The sequence below is a fragment of the Onychomys torridus genome, chromosome 18 (genome assembly GCF_903995425.1).
Source record: "Onychomys torridus chromosome 18, mOncTor1.1, whole genome shotgun sequence".
NCBI classification, from domain to species: Eukaryota; Metazoa; Chordata; class Mammalia; order Rodentia; family Cricetidae; genus Onychomys; species Onychomys torridus.
Window position 1 is genome coordinate 43,432,748 of NC_050460.1, and position 26,601 is coordinate 43,459,348.

The following is a 26,601-nucleotide window of genomic DNA, read 5'->3' on the forward strand; positions in this document are numbered from 1 at the left end:
TTTCTCACAGGAAGAGACTCCAGTGACAGAAAGGGACAGAAACCGCTAAAAGCAACCAAAGCCAAGCAACTCAAGCCTGCACCAGGCACGCCGCCTTCCACCCCTCTCCAACCCTGCCAGGCTGGCTCCTGCATCCTGGGACCTCTCTGGCCGTTCGCAACCCCCAGAGACCCCACGTCCCCGCGCGACCGACCCGCACGCACCTGGGGTCTGACTGCCCGCGGCTGCGCAGAGCGTGCAGTACCAGGGCAGCAGGCAGGGCAGCAGCGGGCAGAGCCGAGCCATGTGGCCGTGCGGGGACGGGGACGGGCAGGCACCCGAGTCCCCGGACTGCCGGATCGCAGACTAGCCGGCAGCCTCCGCCTCCTGCCGGCCCGCTCCCGGCTAACGCACCCGGCACGGCGCCCGCACTGCAGAGCTGCAGCCGCTCTGGCCGCCCGCGCTGTCCCGAGCCGCCCGCCCGGACTCGGCGAGACCGGCTAGGGGCGCGCGGGGCGGGTACGCGGGCAGGGCGGGCCGGGAGGCTCGGGCGGGGGGCGCGGGCGCTGGGGGCGGGGGCGGGCCTGGCGAGCCACGGCGTGCGGCCCGGATCGGAAGTGCCACGCGGAGCCCGCGCGGGGGCTCCTGGCGCACGGGGCGATCGTCCCTTCAGACGCCAGAGCTTTCCGGAGCGACGGCCCGAACAGCTTCCCATGGTCGCTCCGCCCCCCTTTGCGGTCTCTGTGACTACTCCAGAGCCATCGCTCTTTGGGGTATCCCACCGCATTTTGAGGGTGAGGATGAAGAGCCCCAGGATGCCCTGCTGCTAGCTCCCGACCCCTCAGATCTTCCCACTCTGCAGATGACAGCACCGTGGACCCTAGAGTACTTCCGCTGTCCTGTGTCCTAATCAAGAGCAGGGCACAGGAAGGTGAAGACGAGAGGGGCCCTTCAGGGCCATACAGCCCAACTGCCCAGAACGAAATCCCAGCGCTGAGCCTGTTTCCTCACCTGTGCCATAACTGTTAATCACAGCACACAAAAGACACACAATAAACGATGAGTACCCAGCTTGTCCACCCGGGCACAGGACCGCCGCACACTGTAGCCTGCAGTGCAAAGAACAGAGCATGTCCCAGGCACAGCAGACGCTGGCTTTGGCGACTTGTTGAGACCAGTTCCACAATCAGCGCCCACAGCCCAACAGAAAATCCCATGCGCTTGCTTCACTTTACAAGTGTGTTCGTAACAATTTGAAATTAGACTATTATTCCAACGACTCACAGGTGGAGACTAAGAGGAAGGAGGATCCAGTTGACTTTGCTATTTTTATTGTTTTCTTGTTGTGTTTAACTGTGGCTATATGGCTTTGAGATGACGCTGAGGTTTGGGGAGGCCAGCTCATTTCTGAAGTCAGCTCAGAGGGCTGATACCCATTATATTCCAAGAGACATTGAAGCACTCAGTTATAAACCGCACCAAACACCACATCAATCGAATGTGCATTGTTTCTTTCTCTTTAAGACCAGTGAGGTCAAGACAGGGCAGGGGGCTGTGTGTGAAGTTGATGGGGCAGGAAGTGGGCCAGGGCTGAAGGAAGGTCAAGGAGATGATCAGGCTATAGATGGCAAAGGTTCAGCTCCAGATCTCTGCAAATCTACTAAACGATTCTAAGAGAATGGCTTGCCTTCCCAGGGCCTCAGTCTTCCAAGCTATAAAGTGGGAGCAGATGGGACAAAGTGACCTAAGGATCGTTCACTTTCCTCCCTATGGGAGAAGCCATCCCAGAGAAGACTCCTTTGGAAAGCCCAAACACCAGCACCGTGGCTCCACTCAACCTCCTCTTCCCTGCCCCCCAGCAGAGCAAAAGTCAAGAGGTACAAACTGCAGCTGCAGCCCCAAAGTCTGAGTCATGAGCTGTGGGCTGGGGCCTTCCCTGGAGTCAGCTTTGGCAAAGAGAAATCAAAACCTCATCCTAGTCTTTGCCCCCACCCCCTTTTCCCTAAGGCTACAATGGTTGCTTGTGTTGGCCAAGGATTATGTGACCAGGCCCTTTTCCACTGAGAAAGGCTTTGTTTGGGAGAGGGTGGTGGGGACAAAAGGTGAGGAAGCGCAGCGGCCGGATAGCCTTGCTTCTACACACGGACAGGGCCATGTGAAGAAACCCACTGCTGTAGCCTGGAGACCCTCCTCCGAAGGCAGGTTCTGGGTTTCCCAAGCTGATGCCTCGGGACTTTGTGCAGGGAGAGAGGCTTGGTGGAGAGGTTGGATGGCTCTCTCTGGGCAGTGGCCTTCCCACACTTATCCAGTGCTCAGTGCAAGGTTCCAGGGAGGAAGATGCTAGAAGGTGTCATTTGTCACCAGGGACCAGTCAAAAGAGATGGCTCATGTTGCAATAAACTTTGAGCCAGGTGAGCGAAGGCTGGAGAAATGCCAGTGGATAGAGGAGCAGGGTGGCTAGCAAGGACAGGGGGGTATCTGGGAGGAGGAGGGGACCTGGGGGAGATAGGGAAGCCAGATGGAGTGAAGGACGCATCCCAGCATCCTGGCTGGGAGCGGGACTGTGCACAGAGAGGGGGGTGGACCAACCTGCCTGGAGTGAGTGCCCCACATGGAAGGAAGGTGGCATTAGCTAGATGCCAAGATCCAGTCACCCAGAAGGGGAGAGGAAGGGGGTAGTGGTGTGGTTCTGAGAGGTTAACACTGCAGCCAGTGAGGAGAGCCACTGAGTGGACTGAAGAAGATGTGCTTGACCTCCAGCCTGAGCTCCTCCGAGCACCCAAAATCCTAGAGGTTAGGGTCTACAGGGGCCAGTCTCCAACTCAATAATTCCCCTCTATCTTACCGCTAGACAACTGAGGTCACACAACTGATTCATTTGGGGGGCCAGACCCCCCAACTGAGGTCCCTGCTGCTTCCACTGTGGAAAAAAAAAGAACCTCCTCCAAGCACCACTTCCTTCCCTCTTGCTTGTGGTCCAGGGTGAAGACTCGGTGTCTCAAGGTTGAGATGCAACATGGCTTTGCCTTGGGGAGTGCCTGGTGGCCCCCAAGGGTTTGAGTATGAGAAAAGAAGACAGTGTTGTCACAGAATATGTCCAGCAGGTGGCTGTGGTTTGCTGGGTGTCAGCTGCTATTATAGACATGACACGTCTCATTACCACCCAGAGGAGGTGAAAACCCCAAAACACAGAAAGAGGGCTCTCATCTTACAATCCTTAACACAACCAGTGGCTCTGAAATTCTCAAGAGAGCAAGAGAGTCCCACCAGGGCTCAATGCAAACCACCACTATCTACCTAGGCAATTGGGACACCAGGCAGCTGGGGTCCCAGGTCGCCTCTACATTCACGGAGCAGACTCTAAAAATCTTCCAAATACGATGTCTTCTTTCTAAGACACACTCATACCCACAGCACCCAGACCACAGCACTCTTTTCCTGAACAGCACCATGCTGTGTTTCTCACAGATCTCCTCTCTGGTCCCTGGACTCTTCTTCAGCTATATCCAAAAGAGATAGCCCCTCATATCTCACGGCTCTCTCTCTGTTGTCATTCTTCCAAAGCCTTCATCAGTCCTAGGACACAGGCTAGACCCTTTGTTCCACATCCTCCTGCCTCCACAGCCCTCCAGCCTAGCTCCCTGCAGGCACCATGTTCATCCAGCCTCAGGACCTCTGCAAGGCTCCTCCCTCTGCTCTGGGGGGGATCTACCTTCTTTCTTCTAGCCAGTTCTGGCTGTCTTCTGATGCCCTCTTGTGTCATTTTGAGATCAGCAGCATCTTCTTTCTCCCATCTTCCCTAGGAAGCAGGGACCCGGAAGGGCTTTTTAAGCTCCTGTGTCCTCAATGCCCATGCTGGACACATAGTAGGCCCTCACAAATACTAAATAATCATATGAATGGGAGTCAGAGGAGGATTCTTCCATGGAGAATCTGAGGGTTCGGGTGTTTCCCAGAACAATCAATCATTCCAGGGGAAAGCTTGAGACAGGCATGGGAACTCTGAGTCTACCCTGAAGGTCTCCAGGCTCCACACTGGGACAGGGATGGGGAAGAAGAGAGATCTTCCTGGCTTTCTAGTCTTAAAAGATGTTGGAAATGGAAGCAGTCATCATAGCAAACACTTGACAAGCCTTTTTCCGTCTCTTAACAGCTCTGCCAGGTCAGGCAGCTCAGACTAGAACCTACAACTGGCAAACATCCACGCCCAGGTAGTGTCCCATGTACCAGGCTTGCAAGCACACTCTCCCCTGCAAGATGCTGCCTCTCTATGTTCCTTTTCAGTTTTCAAAATAGTTGTGCTGACTACATCGATGTCAAATTGACACAAACTAGAGTCCTCTGAGAGGAGGGAGCCTTGACTAAGAAAATGCCTCCCTAAGATCAGGCTGCAGGCAAGCCTGTAGAGCATTTTCTTAATTAGTGATTAATGGGGAGAGCCCAGCCCATCATGAGTGGGACCATCCCTGGGCTGGTGGTCCTGGGTTCTACAAGAAAGCAGGCTGAGCAAGCCGATGGGGAGCAAGCCTGTAAGCAGCACCCCTCTGTGGCCTCTGCATCAGTTCCTGCCTCCAGGTTCCTGCCTTGCTTGAGTTCCTGTCTTGGCTTCCTTCAGTGATTGAGCCAAATAACTCTACCCACCCACCCCAAGTTGCTTGGGGCACATTGTTTCATGACAGCAGCAATAACCCTAATGAAGACAATAATGCATACAGGAAAGTGTCGATTGCTTCTTTTACGGGGGTACACACTGAGGCCCACAAGAGGACAGGTAATTTTTCAAGACCACACAGTGAAGTCACTCAGAGCACCTATCCCTCTAAGTCTCTGGGCTCCCTGTCCAGTGGCTTTCGAGCATCCTCCTGCCCAACTGAGCTGAGATTGTAGCTCGGGAGTAGACTGCTTAGCGTTCGTGAGAGCCTGGTTCAGTGCTCAGCACTACAGAAAAACTGAACACACCAAATATAACATGAGTCCTCCGCTCCTACCCAGGACCACTTGGAGCCACTTATGGTTGATTCAGCCGAAGTGAAGAGAGTGAAGGGTTGGAAATTTCTCCTCCCTCTCCCCGAGAACCAGGGTCTTACAGGGGTTAAAGCCAGTGGTTGTCAAATAAAGAACCTTACTGGCAGAATCAGCACGCTCCTGTGCTTGGTTAGAATACAGATTCTCAGGCCCCACCCTAGACCTGCTGGATCAGAAACTGAGAGAATGCCCTCTAGGAGATTCTGATATTTGCTCAAATTTAAGGATTACAGCTCTACTAAACAAGGCCTTAAAAACTGGAGCCAATTAGGACCAAGAATAAACGCAGTCTCTGTGACCTGCCACTCATTCTGGCTACCGGTCCTCAGCCATCCCAATCTCCAAGGCCTGGCCTGGAGCACAGCTGAGCCCCAGAAGCCCCAGGCAGAACTCCGTGAGCATCCAGAGGACACAGAGAGAATCGTGCCTCGTGGCCTTTTTCCACATCCTCCTCCTTGTTCTCCCCAGCATTTCCTCCGCACATTTTTGGCAACTGTCTAATGTCCGTATCTAGGAGACCCGGCTGGGTTCAGCTAACCACAGTGACTTGTCTTGCATTACAGAATGGAGAACATCCCCCCAGAGCAGCTGGGCCATGAGGTCAGTTAGAAACAACGCTGTTTGCACCCTGTGTGTAATCGTTGCATGGCGCGGTTGCTCCCTGCTGACGGGCTCAGAGAAAGGAAGTTTCCTTGTCCCTGTGGGCGGGAGGCCAGGAAGGACAGCTGTCCTTCCCAGATCTATCTGGTTCTGTGATTTCTGCCTCAGAAACTGTAAGGGCTGTGATTGGGATGTGGGCATCCTCCTCCCCAGACACCAGTGGGCAGTAATAAAGCAAAAAAAAAAAAAAAAAAAAAAAAAGCAAACAAACAAACAAAACCCCCAAAAACCCAGAGCCTTCTCATGCTTCCTGGAGCCCTCAGAGAGTCGGTCTGTTTCCCACAAGCTTTACTCCAAGCCCTGGTGCCCTTTCAGATGCCATGTGGCACCACGCAGCTAAGAAGGGTCAGGCCTCCATATTGCTCTTTTTCTAGAACAATTAGGGCACCTGTAGCCAAATAATTTTTTTTTCTAATGTTAAATAGCATCTCATAAGCATCTCATAAAAAGGAATCCCAGGTTGGTAAGATGAGGAGCCAGGTGAAGGCATTTGCCCCCAATCCTGACAACCTGAGTTCAATTTCCAGAATCCCCATGGCAGAAGGTAGGAAGTTGTCCCCAAGTGTGCCCGCCCATGCACCCCACACATACACAAACAATACATCGACAAACAAAAACAAAAGTCTAAAAGCAAGCCAGTTCCTGACCTGATGAATCTGCCACCTAAAAATGATTCACTCATTGTGGAAGCAGCCTACGTGTCCATCAGCAGATCAATGAAAAGAAAAAAAAAATGTGGTCCATATACACCATGGAGGTTCATTCAGCCACCAAGAAGAAAGGACTTAGGTCATTTGCAGGAAAACTGAAGGAACTGGAGATCACCATAGAAAGGGAAATAAACCAGACTCAGAAGGACAAATGTCAAGTGTTCCCTGCAATTGCTGAGCCTCGATTTCACATGGATGCATAAAACCACTTATATGTTCTATCTTTCAACTCTCCTTCCACACTGCCATACTCAATGCTCAGTCTCATCTCCAGGCTTGTCCCCTCTTAGTCACAAAATGACTGCACTGCGCCAGATGCAGTAGTGACCAGGCTCAGTGGGAGAGGGGATGCTTTCTTACTGAAAGCTACTACTCCGATATGCAAACTTATGTAAATGAAGGTAGAATGGTATGAGTCTTTTCTCAGCATCCGGCTCTAATGGCCAGTACTCCATTAGTTCTAGCCCTCCCTCCACACCCAGGTTATTTAAAGCAAACCCCACACATCATCCCTCATTCACCCTCCATAGCTAGCAGACAACGCCTCTAGCTCCTTGAAACACAGAATCAGGGCTGGGGAATGGCTCACCCAGGAAGACGCCTGCCACTCAGGCATAAGAACCTGAGTTTGATCTCCACACCCATGTGAACAGGCTGGGTGCAGTCATCACCTATAAATCACTTTGTACTTCCAAGGTTGAAGAAGCAAAGACCGGAAGTTCCCTGAATAGGCAACCTAGCCCAATCAGCAAGTACCCAGTGAGAGATTCTACCTCGAAAGTCAAGGTGAATGGCTCTTCATGAATGCCACCAGAGGTTGACTTTTGGCTTCCACATGGCCACACAGGAGCACATATACACACAAATAAAAATTTCAAAACACGATAGCAAAACAAAACACCATGTATTTGGCAATACCCAAAAAATTCCTTAAAAAATCGTTGTTCACACTTTCCAAGTCAGCACAAAAAAATCCACTTGTCTTGATTTTGCAGCGTAGAGGCTGAACCCAGGGCCTCATGAATGCTAGGCAAGCACTCATACCAGAAGCTATAGCCTCAGGCCTTGACCTAAAGTATTGTTTTCTTTTGTTTTGTTTGAGATTGAGTCTTATGTAGCCCAGGCTAGCCTTGAATTCATTAGTTGGCCAAGGGTGACTTTTTGAACTTCTGATCCTCCTGCTTCCATCTCCCAAATCCTGGGATTATAGGAGTGTACCGCTGTGGTCATTTTATGAGGTGTGTGACTTGGAACCCAGAGCTTTGTGGAGATGAGACTAGAAATGTCACCTGCTGTCGAGAAAGGACTGAGGCCAGGCATGGTGGCAGACACATTTAATATCAGTGCTTGGGGATCAAGGCCAGGAACTTGCTCTAGAGACTAGGCTGGCCAGGGCCACAGAGTGAGATCTTGTCATAAATAAATAAATATTGAAAGAAGAAAAGAGAGTGGGGGCAGAAAATGGAGTCGCACCAGTCATCAGTCCAGAAGCTCCGTGAGAACCAAGGAGCAGAAGCCATCAGATGGAACAACACTGGGGTCTCAGCGTCCTCTTGAGTCTTAGAAACCGAAAGCCCTGAATGAGTGAGAAGCCCTCCTTGTGGTAACCACTCGGGGGCAGTCTGGCTGGAGGTGACATTCGGTCATTTCCAGGATGAACTGCCCTGTCAAGCTGAGTCACACAGATACCTGGAAATTTTTTGCTTTCAAATTTGGTTAGCGCTTTCGCAAACCTCATCTCAAACCTCAGAGCTCCCAAGTTGTCATCTATGCGTCCTTTAAGAAGCAAGCACCTCTACCCAACATCCCGCCATTTTAGAGGACAGGAATGTTTACTGAGCACCTACTATGTGCCTGGCACCTCCCTCCAGCCTCTGCATCCCGGCTTCATTGGGTTCACCAGTGGGTGACTAAGGTCACAGTGTTACCTACACTGTGCCTCTCAGTTCTGAGGCACAATGCAGTCCCCGGGCCTTTCTTCAGCCTGGGATGCCTTTTCCCATGGCTAGGGTCCTCTTTCATAGGCTTCATTTCCTAGGAAGTCTTCCCAGGAACAGACCACCCCCCACTCCCCCCACAACTTGCCATTCCATGCTCCTCCAAAGCTGCTAGCTTGAGTATCTTGTACTGAATTTTTTATTTCTTTTTATCCTATGAGTATGGGTGTTTTGCCTGCTTGTGTGTCTGGGCACCACATGTGCGCAATGCTTGCTCAGGGTAGAAGAGGGCATTGGATCTCTCCTGGGACTAGAATTACAGACATTTGTAAGCCACCATGTGGGTGCTAGGACTCGAACCTGAGTCCTCTGGAAGACCAACTAGTGCTCTTCACACCTGAGCCATCACTCCAGGCCCTCTTGTACTGAACAATCCATCAGTTTAGACACAAAAACCACGGTCTCATTTCACCTCTGTGTCCTATGCTTGAGGCGGAACCCAGACCGAGGCTTTCCAAAGGTTTGGTGTGCCTGGACGATTGCTACATTGTTTCTTAAACCCACTGGACATTAAGAGATTCTTATTACCATCTGGAGAGACATAGACTTCTTGTTAAAGCCTTCTGGGTTTGACTGTTTTTGAGACAGTGTCTCCCAGCGTGGTGGTCAGGGGTGGCAGTGAGTTTCAGATCTTGCTAGCTCAGCCTAGGATTTCAGACTTGTAGCACACACCTAGCTTAAAGAACGCCTTGTACTTTTCTTCCCTCTTCCCTTCTTTTCTAGGCTGGCTTGTAGACTCCTGGGCATCAGAGATCCTCCTGCCTCAACTTCCTGGGAAGCAGGAACTACAAGCAGAGCCCCACACCCGCCTCTCTCACGCATTTCTGTTGTTGTATTGCTGTGGTTGCATCGGCATATGCTTCTTTAATCTGCGTGTAACCTTTAGCCATGCAGAAAGAACCCTGAGCTTTGCACACCCTGTGCCATCATCCCCAGGCCGCTCCCTCTCTTACACATTATCTTTATTACGATTTTACAGTTCTTTATGTATGGGAGGGGTGCCACAGTACACCCCTAGGGGACAACTTGTGGAAGTCGGTTCTGTCCTTTTCCAATGTGGGTCCTGGAGACTGAACTCAGGTTTTCAGTCTAGGCAGCAAGCTCACCACCTCATCTCCTATGCGTTTCTTCAGGGCAAAGCCTATTTTCTTTGCTCACATTTAGTTTCATCGGGTCTTGGCACACAAGAGTCTCAGCAAACAGGTATCACGTCAGACGATATTGAGGTCTCCCCTCCCCCCTCAGCTGACCTCCTCACTGAGAGAGCAGGCTTTCCAGGGGGCTGGGGAACTCCCAGAGAGTCAGAACTCACTGCCACATGGGTGTGGGAATTAATTAAATTAGGACAGAAAACATCTCCATGTGTGCTAGGGTGGGGCCCTGCAGGCCAGCCTGTAGCAGGGCTACCCAACAGTATGTCCAAGAAAGCCACTGTCATCACTGCTGGTGGCCCCAGACCCGAGGAGAGAAGTGTGCTATGACTTAAATGTAAAATGTCCTTTGCAGGCTCCCATGTTTGAACATTCGGTCCCCAGCTGGTGACATTGTTTGGGGAAGTTATAGAACCTTTAAGGAGTTGGAGTCTAGATGCAGAGAGAGGATCCCTAGGGGGCTAACAATGAGGTCTATAGCCCTGTCCACTCCCTGTCTTGTCCCCAGAGATGTGAGCAAGGAACCTCGACTTCCTGTTACCTCAGCCTGGAGCTGCACCCGCCACCATATCTTCCCCATAACGATGAACATGGTCCTCGAACTGTGAGCCAGTAAGTAAACCCTTCCTCCTGGGGGTCACTTCTTAGTAGGCATTTGTCATAGCAACAAGAACACTAATCCACAGTAGTATAACAATGACAATGTTTGTTGGGGGTAAAGGCTGTCACTGGGATCAGCTAGGAGACAGAGGCAGGAGAAGTAGTAGTTCAGACTATATTGGGCTTTGAACAAGAGCCTACCTCAAAAAAAAAAAAAAAAGAGGGAAGGAAGAAGAAAGTAAATGTATTATTTATTCATTGTTTATTTATTTGTTTGTTTGTTTGCTTTTCTTAAAAGAGGCCACTCTGCACAGACCAGCACCTAGCCGGCAAGACCTGCTGTGTGTGAGAGTCAGCCAAGGATAACTTGTCCGATGTTGGGTTAAAAATTAGGTTGCTGACTTTTCCATGTAACCTCGGTGGCAAAGACGGTGTCCTCATTTCCGAAACAAGGCCCCCTGAGGTCCAGAGAAGCTTACACACTCAATGGAACGGCACACAGCTAGCTGGGACTTGGAGGTAGCCCTCCAGACTCCAACGACCACAGTTTTCCTGTTCTTGTCAACTCTGCAAGCATTCAACTGTGAGCTTCTCCACCCTGCAGGGAGAGAAGTCTATCCTCAGAGCGCATGCTCGACCACCATACTTCATCTTGGCCACCCTGCAGTTGGATTTCAGGGAATACCAGGGGCCGCTGGCCAAGTCAGAATTGGGCCCTGCAGCCGGCTTGGAAGGTGAGTGAGGCTATCAGCTTCCAGGGAAGAGTCTTGAGAACACAGGGTAAGTGACCCATCATCTTCCCTGACAGCTGACGTGACACCCTGAGCTGCCACTATTAGTCACTCACAGGCCATGATGCTGTTACTCTCTTTATCAGCTGAACCCAGCTGGGCCCTCCAGCAGCCCCAGGGTTTGGCTCCCAGGCCTCAGGGCTGGTTTTTTTTTTTTTTTGGCAAGAGCTCCAGCTCAATTAGCCAAGTCAGCATTGGGAAGCCGGGAGGTGGTAGGGTGGGAACCGGGTCAGAAGTTCCTCCCAGGGCCCCTGACTCAGTCACTAGCTGGCTACTTTAGGACCAGTAGAGCTGAACTTCTGCCTTAGGTGGAGCTCTGCACAGAGCCATGGAAAGATGAGGTCTCCAGAGAGCAAAGCGCACCAAGAATTAAAGTACTGTGTGAAGACTCAAATCCGGATAAAGCTAAAAATGACCTCTAGATTGTATGTTACAAGATGTAAAGCCAGCACCCCGGAGCTATGCAGTCTTACAGCCCACTGCCAAGAGGAGCTGACCTCAACTGAGTTTTCCAAAATAAATGGGTAAGACATCCAGCCTCACTGTCCAGAGAGCAGCTAGAGGTGTGTCCTCCCTGTAGGCCAAGCGCCCTATGACCTCACCCTGCAGACTGACCAGGCAAGGAAAGAGGATTCACACATTCCATTCCGGGAGATTGGCTTTTGGAGTGGAAGGCGCATGTTACCAGTGTTCAAAAACCCAAACCTAAGAGCCAGTTTGGGTTTAGGGTCTAGGGAAGAAATGTCAGTAACTGAGGCGTGGTGACCGATCTGTGGGAGGGTTTCAGCAGCCCTCTGGCCACCTGGGCTCAGTTTGGACCATCCTGAGCTCTCTCTCTCTCTCAGCTCTGGTGTTCACTGCTAAGTTAGGCAAACTCCTACACTGACTTGAGGGCAGAACCTGCTCCTCTTTAAACGGCTGTGAACTTATTTCCAACATTGTCCCTTTTGTTGCAGCTAAAAAAACTCTTTGGAAAAACTTACAAGGAACATCTAAGGTCACTACGTCACTATGACTCATTCTTCTTAGGCAAAGCCGAAATAAACTTGGCTTAGTACAATACTGAACTGAGCATGCCCAGTAGCATTCACATCTGCCATATTTCCTTTTTGAACACATGGTCTAGGACTTGCAACCGAGCATGGTCAGGAATGTGTCAGCCATCCTTCCTGTTGGAACATGGATCACTAGGACTTTAAACTGAGCATGCTCAGAAGTATGCCTGCCCGTGCATTAGCTTTCTTATATGGATCTGTATAGAATTTCTGGTGTTTCCTCTTTTTCCCCCAGAGAACATTGCTCTGTAAATAACTCAGGGCCCTCATTACTTGCTGCAAGTGATAAACCTATCCTCAGTCTTTTAGCTCCTGAGTGAGATTTCCAGCTTTGCACTCACCAAGACATAAGTCTACTGTGGTCACTTCCATGGCCCTTGGGTCTGTTTGCAAGAGGGTAAGGAGCAGATAAAATGGTTATGTGTAGTGGTTCATTCCTTTAATCCTAGCACTCAGGAGGCTAGGCAGGTGGATCTCTGAGAATTCCAAGTTAGCCAGAGCTACATAATGAGGCCCCATCCTTAAAAAAGGGAGGGGGTGTTGAAGTGACATTTGAGCACCTGGTTTCCATCCCAGCTCCTGCTGACAGCTTCATTAGCAGGGAGGGACCCTTATTCCTAACTTCTCACAACTGACCAACTGTGCTTCCTTTTTCCATCATCCCCCCCCGCCCCCAAGGAGACTTTAGATGCCTGGGTCTTCCTTAAGGCAAATGAGAATCACAAGCAGTGGCTGAACAGGGGTGGGTCTGAGCACAGAGGGGTCTGTAGGCTGTGACAGAGGAGGGCTGCTCAGGACTGCTGTGGAATAATCCTTCTGTACACTGTGTGCATGATGTCGATACAGTTGGTTTAATAAACAAGCTGACTGGAACAGGATGACATTAATCGGGAAAGCCAAACTGAGAATGATGTGGTGAGGAAGGACGGAGTCACCTGCAGACACCCACATATGGCGCTCCAAAATGTGGCCAAAATTTCCACATAAAACCTGACAAAGCTTAAAAAAAAAAAGGATTCTAGACACCCAAAAATGAAATCAAGCACAGCTTCTTGGTAGCTGCATTTTCTTGGGTGGGCTCTGTTTGCTGCTGGGGGGCAGACGTACGGCTTCCTGGCTCAGTACTATCAACATAAATGCGCGGCTCTTTTAAGAGGCCCTGCTGCCAAACACTTATATGGTATTTATGAGCAATGGATGGCATGATACTCAGTGGCAACATGGACCCAGGGATGGCATGATACTCAGTGGCAACATAGACCCAGAAACTCCCCAGAGTTGGGGCAGTAAACATGGCTCCCAGAGCCGGCAGTAAATATACCTCTGTCATAGGACTAGCCTCTTAGGGACCAAGGAGGAGCCAGCCACCAACATGCCATGATTTAAGTTACACAGTAGGGTTTTTTTTGTTTGTTTGTCTTTTTGTTTTTCTCCTGCAGGTAGAAAAGCTTACAGATACACAGTAGTTCAGATTCAGACAAAAAGAGCATCTCAACCGGTCACAGTGTGTTTGAAAATATACATAGGCGTGAAAGAGAAGAGAAAGAGTCTATACAGTTTTAGATTTAAAAACATAGTTTTAAAATAATAAAATAAAGTCCTTAAAGGGGGAGTAAAGTAATATAAAAAGAAATAAACTGCATAAAGATGGAAAATACACAGAGTGTCTGGATCCTCTATGTTATTGTGTTGTCTTGAATTTTTTGGCTGCTAAGAGACATTGGACCAGGCGGTGGTGGCGCACGCTTTTAATCCCAGCACTTGGGAGGCAGAGGCACGTGGATCTCTGTGAGTTCGAGGCCAGCCTGGTTTACAGAGCGAGATCCAGGAAAGGCGCAAAGCTACACAGAGAAACCCTGTCTCGAAAAACAAAAACAAAAAGAGAGAGAGAGAGAGAGAGAGAGAGAGAGAGAGAGAGAGAGAGAGAGATTGGATTACTGAAACTGCTGGATTAAACCAACCTATATGTTTTAAAAACATCTTAACTTCAAAATTTAAGTCAAGGCTGGGCAGTGGTGGCGCACTCCTTTAATCCCAGCACCCGGGAGGCAGAAGCAGGTGGATCTCTGTGAGTTCGAGGCCAGTCTGGTCTACAGAGCTAGTCTAGGACAGGCTCCAAAGCTACAGAGAGAAACCCTGTCTCAATAAACAAACAAAAAACAAACAAAAAAAATTAGTCAAAAGATATGTTGCTCTGGGGGAGAGGTAATGCTTTTGTTTCTACAGGAAATGGGAGGCTATAGATTCATTCCGGGTTAAGGAAAAGCAGGCATGTTGATGGAGCACCTCACATTGTGACAGGCAGAATGAGGCTGTATCCTCGCATGCTGGCTGTGTTGCTACAGTCGTTTGTCTGCCATAGAGCCTGTGTCCAGTCATTTCAGCAGCCTCTTGCAACAATGCCACCAGCTGGAGTAGGTTTGGTCTTGTGGGAGGAAGTATGTTACTGTAGGGGTGGGATTTGGGGTCTCATATATGCTCAGAATAATATCCAGTATCTCAGACTACTTCCTCCTCCCTGCAAGATGGAGAACTCTCAGCTCCTTCTCCAACACCATGTCTGCCTGCACACCACCGTGTCCCACCATGATGATAACGAACTGAACGTCCGAAACTGTAAGTGCCCACCACAATTAAATGTTTTCCTTTACAAGAGTTTCCATGGTCATGGTGTCTCTTCACAGCAAAAGAAACCCTAACTAAGACACCTCGATTGCAGCTCAGGCTTCCTGTTCAGTTTTACACATATCCTACTCGTGAGATCCACTCAAGAAATCTGAGCACACTACTCATTACCCAGCCTCACTGGCATTCTGGAATCCTGGTGCAAGCCTCCATGACTCTGTAATTCTGTGTTCTTCATGCCTAAAAAGCAAGCACCCTTTGAATGATAGCATGTTCTGTTACCAGTCAAGATGTAGCCTAGTGGTCCTCTGGGTGCCCTTACAGCTGAACCAGGAAAATGCTGCCCTCATACTGTGGGATCTTACTGTTTCTATTGTCTTAGTTCCGAGTTCACACTTGTTTCAGAGGCTGGCTGCTTCACCCTCGGGATCTCATAAATATTTCTTAATTTTCATAAGCTTCAATGTATCCATTTTCCCTTTATATGAAAATCTTTTTAAAAATTCTGTTTCAGGGGGCTGGAGAGGTGGCTCAGCACCTAAGGGTGCTTTCTGTTCTTGCAGAGGACTGGAGTTTGGTTCCCAACCCATGTCAGAGAGCTCACAACTGCCTGTAACTCCAACTCAATGAACTCTGATACCCTCTTCTGGCCTCCACAGGCAGCCTTCAGGGGTGTGTGTGTGTGTGTGTGTGTGTGTGTGTGTGTGTGTGTGTGTAAGAGAGACGAGAGACAGAGAGACATCAAGGCCCTAATGAAAAGACCACATGCAAAAACTCAAGAGATGTAGTTTCAGAGAATTGATAGCAGACTTGAGAGATGGCTCAGCAGCTAAGAACACTAGCTGCTTTTCCAGAGGACCTGGGTTCAGTCCCAGGACCCACAACTTACCAGTACCCAGTGGCTCACAACTGTCTGTAACTCCTATTCCAGGGAATCTGATATCCACTTCTGAACTCTGTGGGCACCAGGCATGTATGTGTTGCACATACTTACATGCAATAAAACACCCATACAATTAAAGTTAATTCATTAATTTAAAAATATGTAATGAAATGCCTCAGTGCTTCCTAAAAGAAGACTGGAAATTAATGAGTGTATCTAAAGAAGTTAGGAAAAAGAACAAGAGAAGCCTAAATAATATAGAAAAAGAGAAGAAAATGAAAAAGATAGGGAAAAAATTAACAAAGTAGAAAAAAAATGTCTCCTTACAGAGGTGATTAATAAACCAAGCACAGTCTTACAAAACATCATATAATATCTAAATGTCTTCAGAAAAAAAAAATCCTTTATGCTGGGCAATGGTAGTGCATGCCTTTAATCCCAGCACTTGGGAGGCAGAGGCAGGCGAATCTCTGTGAGTTCAAGGCCAGCCTGGTCTATAGAGCAATTTCCCGGAGAGGCTCCAAAGCTACTCAGAGAAACCCTGTCTCAAAAAACAAACAAACAAACAAAAAATCCTTTAAAAAATATGATCAAGCCAGGTATGGTGGTGGCGCATGCTCTTAGTCTTAGCACTTGGAATGCAAAGGCAGGTGAGGTGTATCTATGTGAGTTCAAGAAACCTTCTCTGCATAGCAAGTTCCAGACCAGCCAGGACTACACAGTGAGACTCCTTCTAAAAATAAGACAAAATAGCATACTCCCAACCCAGAGACTATGTTTTAAAAATAGAGGTACCAAACTATAAATAACTTCAAGCCACACTCACATTGTTTTTCTGTTTTACATGTGTGGATGTTTTGCCTGCCTGTGTGTTCATGTGCATACGGTGCCTGCAGCCCCCAAATCTGTTTAAAAGAAAGAAAGATCAGAGACAGCTGAGGATACAGTTAGTAGAAGAGCGCTTGCCCAGCATGTGAGAAGCCCTGGTAACTACTAGTACAGCAAAAAGGAAAGCGGGAGGAGGAAGAGCAGCGGGGAAGAAAGGAAAGGAGACCATGAAAAATGACTCAGAAAAGAAACATTCACAAAACCATGTGTTGGGAGCCAGGCTGATTCCCAGGCTATCTCAGAGGCCCTGATAAAAAGACAAAGGGAATTCTACTTCTGTGTCCGTGCCCAAGGGCAGACTTGGCAAGGTCTAGCATGGGGCTAGCTAGCGCGGGGCCTTGAAGGAGTAAAGATTTCATTTCCTAGCAACCTGGCTTTTCTTCCTTGAAGAGACTGGAGCTATCCATCCCCAGGCCACTGTGTCCCCAGGCCACTGTGTGCTCAGTCTGTGCTACACTTGAGATACCCTGTGTCCCTTTGGGCAACATTGCTTGGTTACCTTCCCTCTGACTTCACCCCATTGTGTGGTAGCTTTCGGCTGACTCTATACCATTTTCCCCATACAAACATATACAAGAAGCTGCACTTCTTAATAAACTTGCTTGGAAGCTGGGTGGTGATGGCGCACACCTTTAATCCCAGCACTCTGGAGGCAGAGGCAGGTGGATCTCTGTGAGTTCCAGGAAAGGCGTAAAGCTACACAGAGAAACCCTGTCTCAAAAAACCAGATAGATAGATAGATAGATAGATAGATAGATAGATAGATAGATAGATAGATAGATAGATAGACAGACAAACTTGGTTGGCCTAAGACAAAGCTTGGACATGACCTCCTGATCCCAAACTCTGCTATTTTCTTGATTTTCTGATCCCCTGGTCCTTTCTCTCAGAAACCTGTCACTGAAGAATGACCTGCTGATCCTGGCCCATGATGTATCTCTGAAGGGTCTAGAATCCATCACAACTCTGAGTTCCAGGACAGGCTCCAAAGCTACACAAAGAAACCCTGTCTCGCAAAAACAAAAAAGAACAACAACAACAACAACAAAAGAGTTGTCACAACTCAAGAATAAAAAGATCATTCAAGACTGGGCAAAGGAGTTGAAAGGCAGTTTTCCAAAGACTATAAACAAATGGCCCACAAGCTCACACGCAGAGTGCACATCTCTTAACTGAATGAAAAGAGAAGAAAGAAGAAAGGAAAAGACATGGCTGTTCCTAGGTGTGGTGGAGGAGAAAGTTTATTATAGATAATAGGGGATTATAGCCATAGCCAAGGGCATCTGAGAGAGTCCAGAGTGGACATGACCAGACTGAACTGGGCTATGTGGGAAGTGGGGGGTGGGGATGGGAGAGAGGGAACCAAGAGCAGCAGCCAGGAGGCCCAAAAGAGAGTAGACGAAAGGACCAGGTAAACAAAATGGTTGGATTTATATAGGGAAGGACAGCTAGGATGGGTGGGGGTATCCCAGCCAAGAGGGCCCTGTAACAGGTAGAGACTGAGGGATGCAGGGAGAACCTGGCAGCCTGCATGCACTTTGATATGTTAAAGAGACATCTCAGCCATTTCATCCCAGGTTTGAGACCTAACATTAACCCTCAGGGAAATCAAAAGAGAAAGTACAGTGAGTGATCACTTCATACCAGCTAGGGTAGCATAGTCAGACAATCGTAAGGGTGGGGAAGCTGGAGCGCACACACACACACACACACACACACACACACACACACAACTGGTGGGAATGTAAAATATGTGTTAGCTGCTTGGGAAAACAATTCCTACAAGAACAAAACGGAAGTTACCGCCTAACCCTGCAATTCCACTCCTAGGCATACACTGAAGGGAGTGAAGACATGTGTTCTCACAAAGAAGTATGTAGAGAAATATTCATAGCCTCGTGGTTCGTAATACTGAGTAAGTGGGAAAACATGACCGTCAACCGATGCATAGATAAACAAATGTGGTATGCCCATATGATCGTATATTATTCCGCCATGGAAAGGTTGACACATGGCTACAGCATTTGTGAAGCTTGAAACTCTTGAGCAAAAGAAGCCAGACAGAAACAGTTATAGTGCATAACTCCATTTATGTGAGAATAAATGTCCTAGTTAGGTTTCTATCACTGTGGCAAAGACCATGGCCAAAAGTAACTTAGGGAGGAGAGGTTTATTTGGCTTACATATTCAGAGTCATAGTTCCTTGAGGGAAGCCAAGGCAGGAGCCTGGAGGCAGGAGCTGAAGCCGAGGCCATGGAGGGGTGCTGTTTTACTGACTTGCTCCTCATGGCTTGCTCTGCCTGCTTTTTCAATACAACCCAGGACCACGGGCCCAAGGGTGCCACCACCCACAAGTGGACTGGGCCCTCCCACGTTGATTATTAATTGAGAAAAAGCACTACAAACTTGTCTACAGGCGATCTGATGAAGGGGCTTTCTCAATTGAGGTTCCTCTTCCCAGATGACACTAGTCTGCATCCAGTTGACAACGAAAAAAAAAATAGCCAGAACAGTAAGAAAACAGGAAAATGCAGAGTTGTAAACCAGGTTAATGTTAAGAGAAAACAAGCAGCTCACCGCCAAGTGAGTGCAGGCTTTCCTTTGGAGAGGGGTGAAAATGTTCTAAAGTCGGCTGTGGTGGTGGATGGACAGCCCTCTGGGCATAGCAAAAACAAAGGGGTGTCAAATACTTTCAATGGGTGAGTGTAGGGCAGGAGAATTACATCTCAGTACAGTTGAAACTTGTATCAAAGAGAAAAAGCTATGCAGATGCACATTTCAAATGATAAGACAACTCTCATCAAGTCTACAAGCCCGGAGATGTCAGAAACATTGGTGTCATCGTGGCTTTCTGAAGGACACCCCCAAAGGGAACCTTTGACAGCTTGTCATTTGCTAGAAGAATTCTTTTTAAAAATGTGTGTGTATATATATATATATAATATACTTTTATTTTGTGTGCACTGATTGGTATTTTTGCCTGCATGCATGTCTGTGTGAGGGTGTCAAAAGCCCTGGAACTGGAGTTACAGCCGTGAGCTGCCATGTGGGTGCTGGGGATTGAATCTGGGTCCTCTGGAAGAGAAGCCAGTACTCTTAGCCACTGAGCCATGTCTCCAACCCCCAGCTAAAAGGATTCTGAAGAAAACAAAGGTTTCCTGATGATTACGGTGGTGGTAATGTGATGGTGGCATGATGGGGATGGGGATGATGGGGATATGTCAGTGATAGAGATGATGATGGGGATATAGATGATGGGCCGGTAATGTAATGTCAGTGATATGATGACGGTGATTACGAAACTGCTGATATGATGAAGACGAGGGTGGTGATGGTGATCTCATAATGATTATGATGATATAATAGTGATGATAGTGGTGACCATGATGATGATAATAATAAGGATAATGACTGTGGTGCTGAAGGTGAAACATGCGGCCTTTCACCTGCTAGGTAAGTACTCTACCACCGAGCTACATTCCCAGCGCCCTCCCTTGCATTTCATAGATGAGCAAATTCGGGACTACACAGGGGCTGAAAACCACTGCTGAGAGTGGGTTTCTGGTGTAACTGCACCAGAGCCTGTTTAGATTCTCCACTCTTTCCCTGCAGGCATTTTGCAGGTATCTACACCTTCCCCACTGTCCTTCCAGCGTGGTTGGAGACTAAACTTTGGCATCCTTTGGTCAGGCCCACTCGGACAGAGTACCAGCCTGGGACAGGGCAGCTGCAATTTCTGGGAGAGTAACAGAAGATGAGGCCAGATTCTGAGAAGGCAGCATAAGCCAGGGTGAGATGTGACGATGTGGCCTGGGGTCTGCGGATACTTGTTGATCACGTACACACTTGGAGGTGTTGAGAACTAGCACCCCCCCTTGCCCACTTTTACCCACCTCATAACCAGTATGATTTTTTTTTTTGCCCCCAGAAGGTACCTGTGAGTCACCCCACCCATGGAAACCTCTCTATTCTAACCTCAGGCAAGTCAGAGTAGGCAACAGTCTCTCATCCCCTCCTAACCCTCAACAGTACTAGCTTGCTCAAACCTGGGGCAGGGCTGGGATGTAGGTATGGACAGGAAGTGGGTGCCAGCTGTGAACATCTCTCCCCACTACCCAGGGAGGAGGGGACAGTCACATGTATTAAGAAAGAGTGACGATCAAGCCTGATTCTAAATACTGCACCTCTTCTTCATGTGCCCTCTCCTGGGATATTGTCATTCTCCACCATTTGGGGTGAGGAGCCGAACCAGGAGGAGGCCAAAGCACCTTGCCTAGCCAATCAAGCCCAGGCCACCCCGCCACAACCGCCAGCTCCTCACATCTTATACACTCAGAGCAGAAGCAGAGAGGAGTCAGTGGGCCTGCTGGGCCACACCAGAGTCCCACACCCCAACACCTCTGCTTGGCAGATGAGGCCCTGGCCTTCACAGCTGACTTCCTGAAGGCTGTCACAGGCCGGATGAGGAGGTGACAGCAGGGTGGGTGCTGGTGGGGACCTGTGACCACACTCTGGGGGCAGGGCAGGAAGCAGTAGTGAGGTGACGGTGACCAGGGTGGGCCTGCCTGGGGATCGCAGCCCCATTTCAAAAGCCTCCATTGGGAGCGCAGGTGTCTCCTGTACTGCAGCGTCTCTGTGGGACTTCAGGTAGGGGAGAGGAAGGGTGGGGAAGCAGGGAGGTTGGGATACCCTGGCAAAGAGAATTGAGAGGCAGAGCCGGAAGTACTGGGGCCATAAAACAGGAGCCCTGGGGCTCTGACAGCCTTCGGGGCCCATCACTAATTCCTTCACTGGTCTTGTGCCCACTTTGGGGCTCGGGTGTAAATGAAGACTGCCCACAGTCTCAAGGGCTATTTCAAGTCCTGGCAGTCTTTAAAAGATAGAAATGGGCTGAGTGTGGGGTACACCTATGATTTCACCATTGGTAAGGCCGTGGGAGCCTGTCATTGAAGATACAGGGAAGGGGAGGGAAGGGAAGGGAGGGGAGGGGAGGGGAGGGGAAGAGAAGCAAAAACCCGTAAATAGACTACCTGACAACAGGAAGAGTTCCAGAAGCGGACTGATGTCTGTGGGTCAGCACCAGGAGCGTTCTGGTCACCTAAGGAGGGTGGCCAGAAAGCTTGACAGGATTCTCCTTTGCCTGTTTATCTCCCGGCCCTCCAAGTCACCTCTCTGGGTAGAGCATGAAAGCCTGCAGCTAGGTGGGAGGGACCCTTCTGCTCCTTGCTCCCTCGCCTAAGACCCTGCTGCGTATAACAGACAGCAGAGGAAAACGATCTCTGAGGGCCCCAGAAGGAGATAGAGCAATGGTTCCCAATCTGTGGGTTGCGACCATTGGAAAATACACGTATTTCCAATCCTCTTACGAACTAAGACACTGCTCAATAGCAAAATTACAGTTATGAAGTGGCAATGAAAATTAATTTATGATTAGAGGTTTCTAAGATCATTGGAAATACGTTTTCCTATGGTCGCAACCCACAGGTTGAGAACCACTGAGATGGGAAGGAGATAGATCGGGATTCAAAAATAGGCCCCTAGGCCGCCTTAAAGCAAGGAAGAACCTTCACTGGCAACAAAGTAGTCCAAGTCTGAAGAAGTTGGTGAGGAATGTCAAGACAGGAGACCTGAGCAGCTGAAGGGGCTTGCAAGGGCACCCTTACAAGTCTCTCACACTAGAGCCAAGGGCACAGACACGGGGCAGCCATCATTCGTTGTAGAGTTGGGGCTGGCACCCTTCCAGGAAGCTCAGAGCAGCCACACGGGAAGTGCCGGGAGAGGAAGGGAGCTCACTGCCTCTCCATATCTGTAAGGGAGAGACAGAAGTGAGCACCGGAATTAGAGACAGGGAGAGAAAGAATTAGCTAGGAGCCATGCCTGGGGCCACAGGTTTAATTAGGCTCCTAGCTCCTCTGGAGGATCACACGTTCAAGGCTAGCCTGGGCTACAGAGTGACTTCAAAACCATCCCAAGCAACTTAATGATACCTTGTCTCAAAATAAATAAATAAAAAGAGGTAGAGTGTGGCTCAGTGGCAGGGCACTTGTCTACTATCTGTAAGGCTCTGGGGTCCACCCCTGGAATAGGAGAGGGGAATCAAGTAGGAAAAGGCACCCTATTCTGGGTAGAAAATGGCACTTCTCCAAAGCCTTACCTATTATAAATGCTTTGTCCCTTCTGTATGGTCAGAGCCATCTCCCCACACCCCATAAAGTATTGTCCAGGATCAAAGCCATCCATCTTGATTCCCACTAGGTTTGAGATAATGAAATCTGAGCACAGGGCTCTTCCTGGCTGTGTGACTCTGGGCTATATGTTTAGCCTTTCTGGGTCTCTTTGCACAGTGGACCAAGCCTGTGAGAGCCAATCTGGCTCTGGCATGCAATAACTTAAGAGAATTTCAGTCTCTCTCCTTGAGTGAGGTCAGCATCTTTCATCCCTGTTTCCACAGCTTGCCAGAGCTCACGGCAGCCGTCCTGCAGCGCCATGGCCAGACACTTGTTCCTCCTGGGCCTTTTCCTGATGCTGCCACCACCCGCCCCTGCTCCCTGCTACACTGCCACTCGGTCAGAATGCAAACAAAAGCACAAAGTTGTGCCAGGTGCGTGGCTGGCTGGGGAGGGTGTAGACGTGACCACCCTCCGCCGCTCCGGCTCCTTCCCAGTGAGCACACGGAGTTTCCTGAGGCCTGACCGCACCTGCACCCTCTGCAAAAATGCCCTGAAGGGAGATGCTATACAACGCCTGCCCCTGGCAATTGCCCACTGGCGGCCTCATAGCTCGGGCTGCCAGCGTAGAGTGGCCACAGCCAAGGTCAGTTCCACGGAGGGTGTGACCCGGGATGCAGCTTCTAACATTAATAACGACTGGCGTGCAGGGCTGGATGTGAACCCCAAGCCCGAGGCAAACATGCGTGTGTCCGTGGCTGGCTCCCACTCCAAGGTAGCCAACTTTGCAGCCGAGAAGGCCCACCAGGACCAGTACAACTTTAATACTGACACAGTGGAGTGTCACCTGTACAGGTAAGAAAGAGCTGGGGCAGTGGAGAGAGGAGCCAGAAGAGTAGCAGGACACTCCAGGAGGTCTAGGAGCCCTGGAATAGCACTATGGAGTCTATAGACCGCTTCACAGGAGGGCACCAAATCCTGATTGGTTTAGATCAGAGGTTTTCAACCTTCCTAATGCTGTGACCCTTTACTATAGTTTCTTATATTGTGGTGACACCCACCCCCAACCAATTTCATTGCTACGTCATAACTGTAATTTTGCTATTGTAATGTAAATATCTAATATGTGACCCCACTGTGGGGTCGCGACTCACAGATTGAGAACCACTGCTCCAGATTTATTTCTGTTGCTGTGATAAAAATGTCCTGACCATGGCGCATACCTTTAATCCCAGCGTTCAGGAGGCAGAGGCAGGTGGATCTCTGTGAGTTCGAGGCCAGCCTGGTCTATAGACAGAGATCCAGGACAGGCACCAAAACTACACAGAGAAACCCTATATCAAAAAAAAAAAAAAAAAAACCAACCCCCCCCCCAAAAAAAAAACCAAGCAAACATGTCCTGACCAAAAAGCAGCTAAGGAGAGAGGACTTGTTTTAGCCATACTTCCAGGTTACAGTCCATTATTGCATGATGTCAAGGCAACAGGAGCTTGAAGCAGCTGGTCACATCATACCCACAGTCAAGAGTAGGGAGAGAAATGAATGCCTTCATGCTTAGCACTCAGTACTCTATTTGTATACAGTCCAGGGTCCAAAACAGGAAATGGTGTTGCCCATTTTCCAGCTGGGTCTTCCTACATCAATGGAGGCAATCAGGACAATCCCCCATTGGCATGACCACAAGCCAACCTGATCTAGATTATCCCTCATGAGATGTCTATCTGTCTGTCTGTCTATCTATCTATCTATCTATCTATCTATCTATCTATCTATCTATCTAGCCATCCATCCATCCATCCATCCATCCATCCTAGGCCTCCTCTATTTATGAACACCCACATCTGGAGAAAAAGGGGATGGAAACAAGACTGATCCTGAGTCCTAGCTGAGTGACATTTAGGTAAAGGCAGGGAGCACCTAAGCCCTGTCTCCCAGGCATTGCCAACCTCCCATGGGGCCCTTCATGAGTATCGACAGAGACAGGAGACCTGGCTGTGTCCTCCCTCCTCACTGCATGGATACACAGTGACTCCACATCATCTGCACTTGTTTCTCAGGCTTTTAAAAACTATTTCTACTTCATTTATTTATGTATGTATTTATTTAGTGTATCTGTGTGTCACAGTAAGTATGCAGAGTTCAGGGAACAACCTGTGAGACTTTTCTGTTTCTTTGTCTTTGTCTTTCTTTCTTTTTTTTTTTTTTTTTGGGTAGCTTTTTCAAGACAGGGTTTCTTTGTGTCATTTTGGTCTCTGTGTCCTAGATTTCTCTGTGCAGACCAGGCTAGCCTTGAACTCACTCTGCCTCCCGAGTGCTGGGATTAAAGGCGTGTGCCACCACTGTCCCGCTCATTTCTCTGTGTCTGCTGTGTGAGTTCTGGGGATCAAACTCAGGTTGGTAGGCTTAGCAGCAAGCTTGACCCACTGAGACACATTAGCCCTTACCCCACATGCACAGGCTTTACGTTTTTAGATATTAAACATTAATTCTCAATAACAATGAGTTTCACTATGTGTATATATTTTGATCGTACTCTTTCTTATCCCAGCTCCTGTTAACCCCTTCTTTTCCCCACCTGTTCCCATCTGGCCTCATTCTACTTTCATGTCTGTGTGCATGTATGGGGAAGGGGTCTGGAAGTTTGAACTGAATCGGGGAAGTACCACCCACTAGGCTCACCTAATGCTCTGCACTCTCCACAGTTTTCGTCTGGTACAAAAACCCCCACTGCACCCTGATTTCAGAAAGGCACTCAGGGACCTTCCCCCCAACTTTAACACCTCCACAAAGGATGCTTATCACAGGCTCATCTCCTCCTACGGCACCCACTTTATTACGGCTATGAACCTAGGTGGCCGCGTCTCAGCCCTCACGGCCCTGCGCACCTGTCAGCTGACCCTGGATGGGCTCACGGCTGATGAGGTAGCAGACTGCCTGCAGGTGGAGGCCCAGGTCAGCATTGGTGCCCTTGCCAGTGCCTCAAGCGAATTCAAAGCCTGTGAGGAGAAGAAGAAACAGCACAAGATGTCCACCTCCTTCCACCAGGCCTATCGAGAGCGTCACATTGAGGTGGTTGGTGGCACTCTCGATTCTACCCAGGACCTGCTCTTCGGGAACCAGGCTACCCCAGAACAGTTCTCAACCTGGATAACCTCACTGACCAGCAGCCCTGGTCTGGTGGACTACAGCCTGGAGTCCCTGCACGTGCTGGTAGAAGACCTGGACCCGAGGCGGGAAGCACTGAGACAGGCCATCAGCCATTATGTGATAAACAGGGCTCGTTGGAAGGACTGTAGCCGGCCCTGCAGGCCAGGCCAGCATAAGAGTACCCGTGACTCCTGCCAATGCATGTGCCACGATTCAAAGGTCACCAGCCAGGACTGTTGTCCACGACAGAGGGGCTTGGCCCAGCTGATGGTGACCAATTTCCGTGCAAAGGGTCTGTGGGGAGACTACGTCACAGCTTCTGATGCCTACGTGAAGGTCTTCTTTGGTGGCCAGGAGTTTAGGACCAGTACAGTGTGGAACAATAACGACCCTAAGTGGCCTGACAAGATGGATTTTGGGAATGTGCTCGTGGCCACAAGCGGACCCCTGAGGGTGCAGGTCTGGGATGCTGACAATGGCTGGGATGATGACCTTCTTGGTTCCTGTGACAGGTCTCCCAAGTCTGGTTTCCATGAGACGACCTGTAACCTGAACCACGGCAGTGTGACATTCTCCTACCATGTCAAGTGTTTGCCCCACCTGACGGGAGGCACCTGCCTAGAGTATGCCCCCCTGGGACTTCTAGGAGCTCCTCCGGGAAACCGCAGTGGGGCTGTGTGGTAAAAAAAAGAAAAAAGAAAAAAAAATGCTCTGAAAGCTGGGCGTAGTGGCGCACGCCTTTAATCCCAGCACTTGGGAGACATAGACAGGTGGATCTCTGTGAGTTTGAGGCCAGCCTGGTCTACATAGGGAGACCCTGCCTCAAAAACAAAAACAAAACAAACAGCAAAATACCATACCCTGAAAGCATGTCAGTGATCAACTGAGTTCTCCCAGGGGAATCCACAATGGCTTAGTATGCA

The 26,601-nt window shown here is 49.3% G+C and overlaps 2 protein-coding genes across 2 annotated transcripts in view; one reads left to right on the forward strand and one right to left on the reverse strand.

The window, feature by feature from the left end:
* The window catches only part of Adamts14 (ADAM metallopeptidase with thrombospondin type 1 motif 14), a 74,914-nt gene extending 74,628 nt beyond the window's left edge, over positions 1-286 (reverse strand). The window contains exon 1 of the mRNA XM_036167957.1: positions 204-286. Within this exon, the coding sequence (XP_036023850.1) occupies positions 204-285 (82 nt within the window). The 5' untranslated portion in view covers position 286. The remainder of the gene's footprint in view (positions 1-203) is intronic.
* A 22,564-nt stretch (positions 287-22,850) lies between these two features.
* On the forward strand, positions 22,851-26,362 carry Prf1 (perforin 1). The gene is made up of 2 exons (XM_036167098.1): positions 22,851-23,386; positions 25,234-26,362. The coding sequence occupies exons 1-2, from the start codon at positions 22,851-22,853 to the stop codon at positions 26,360-26,362; spliced, it is 1,665 nt and encodes a 554-aa protein (XP_036022991.1).
* Positions 26,363-26,601: the final 239 nt, after the last annotated feature.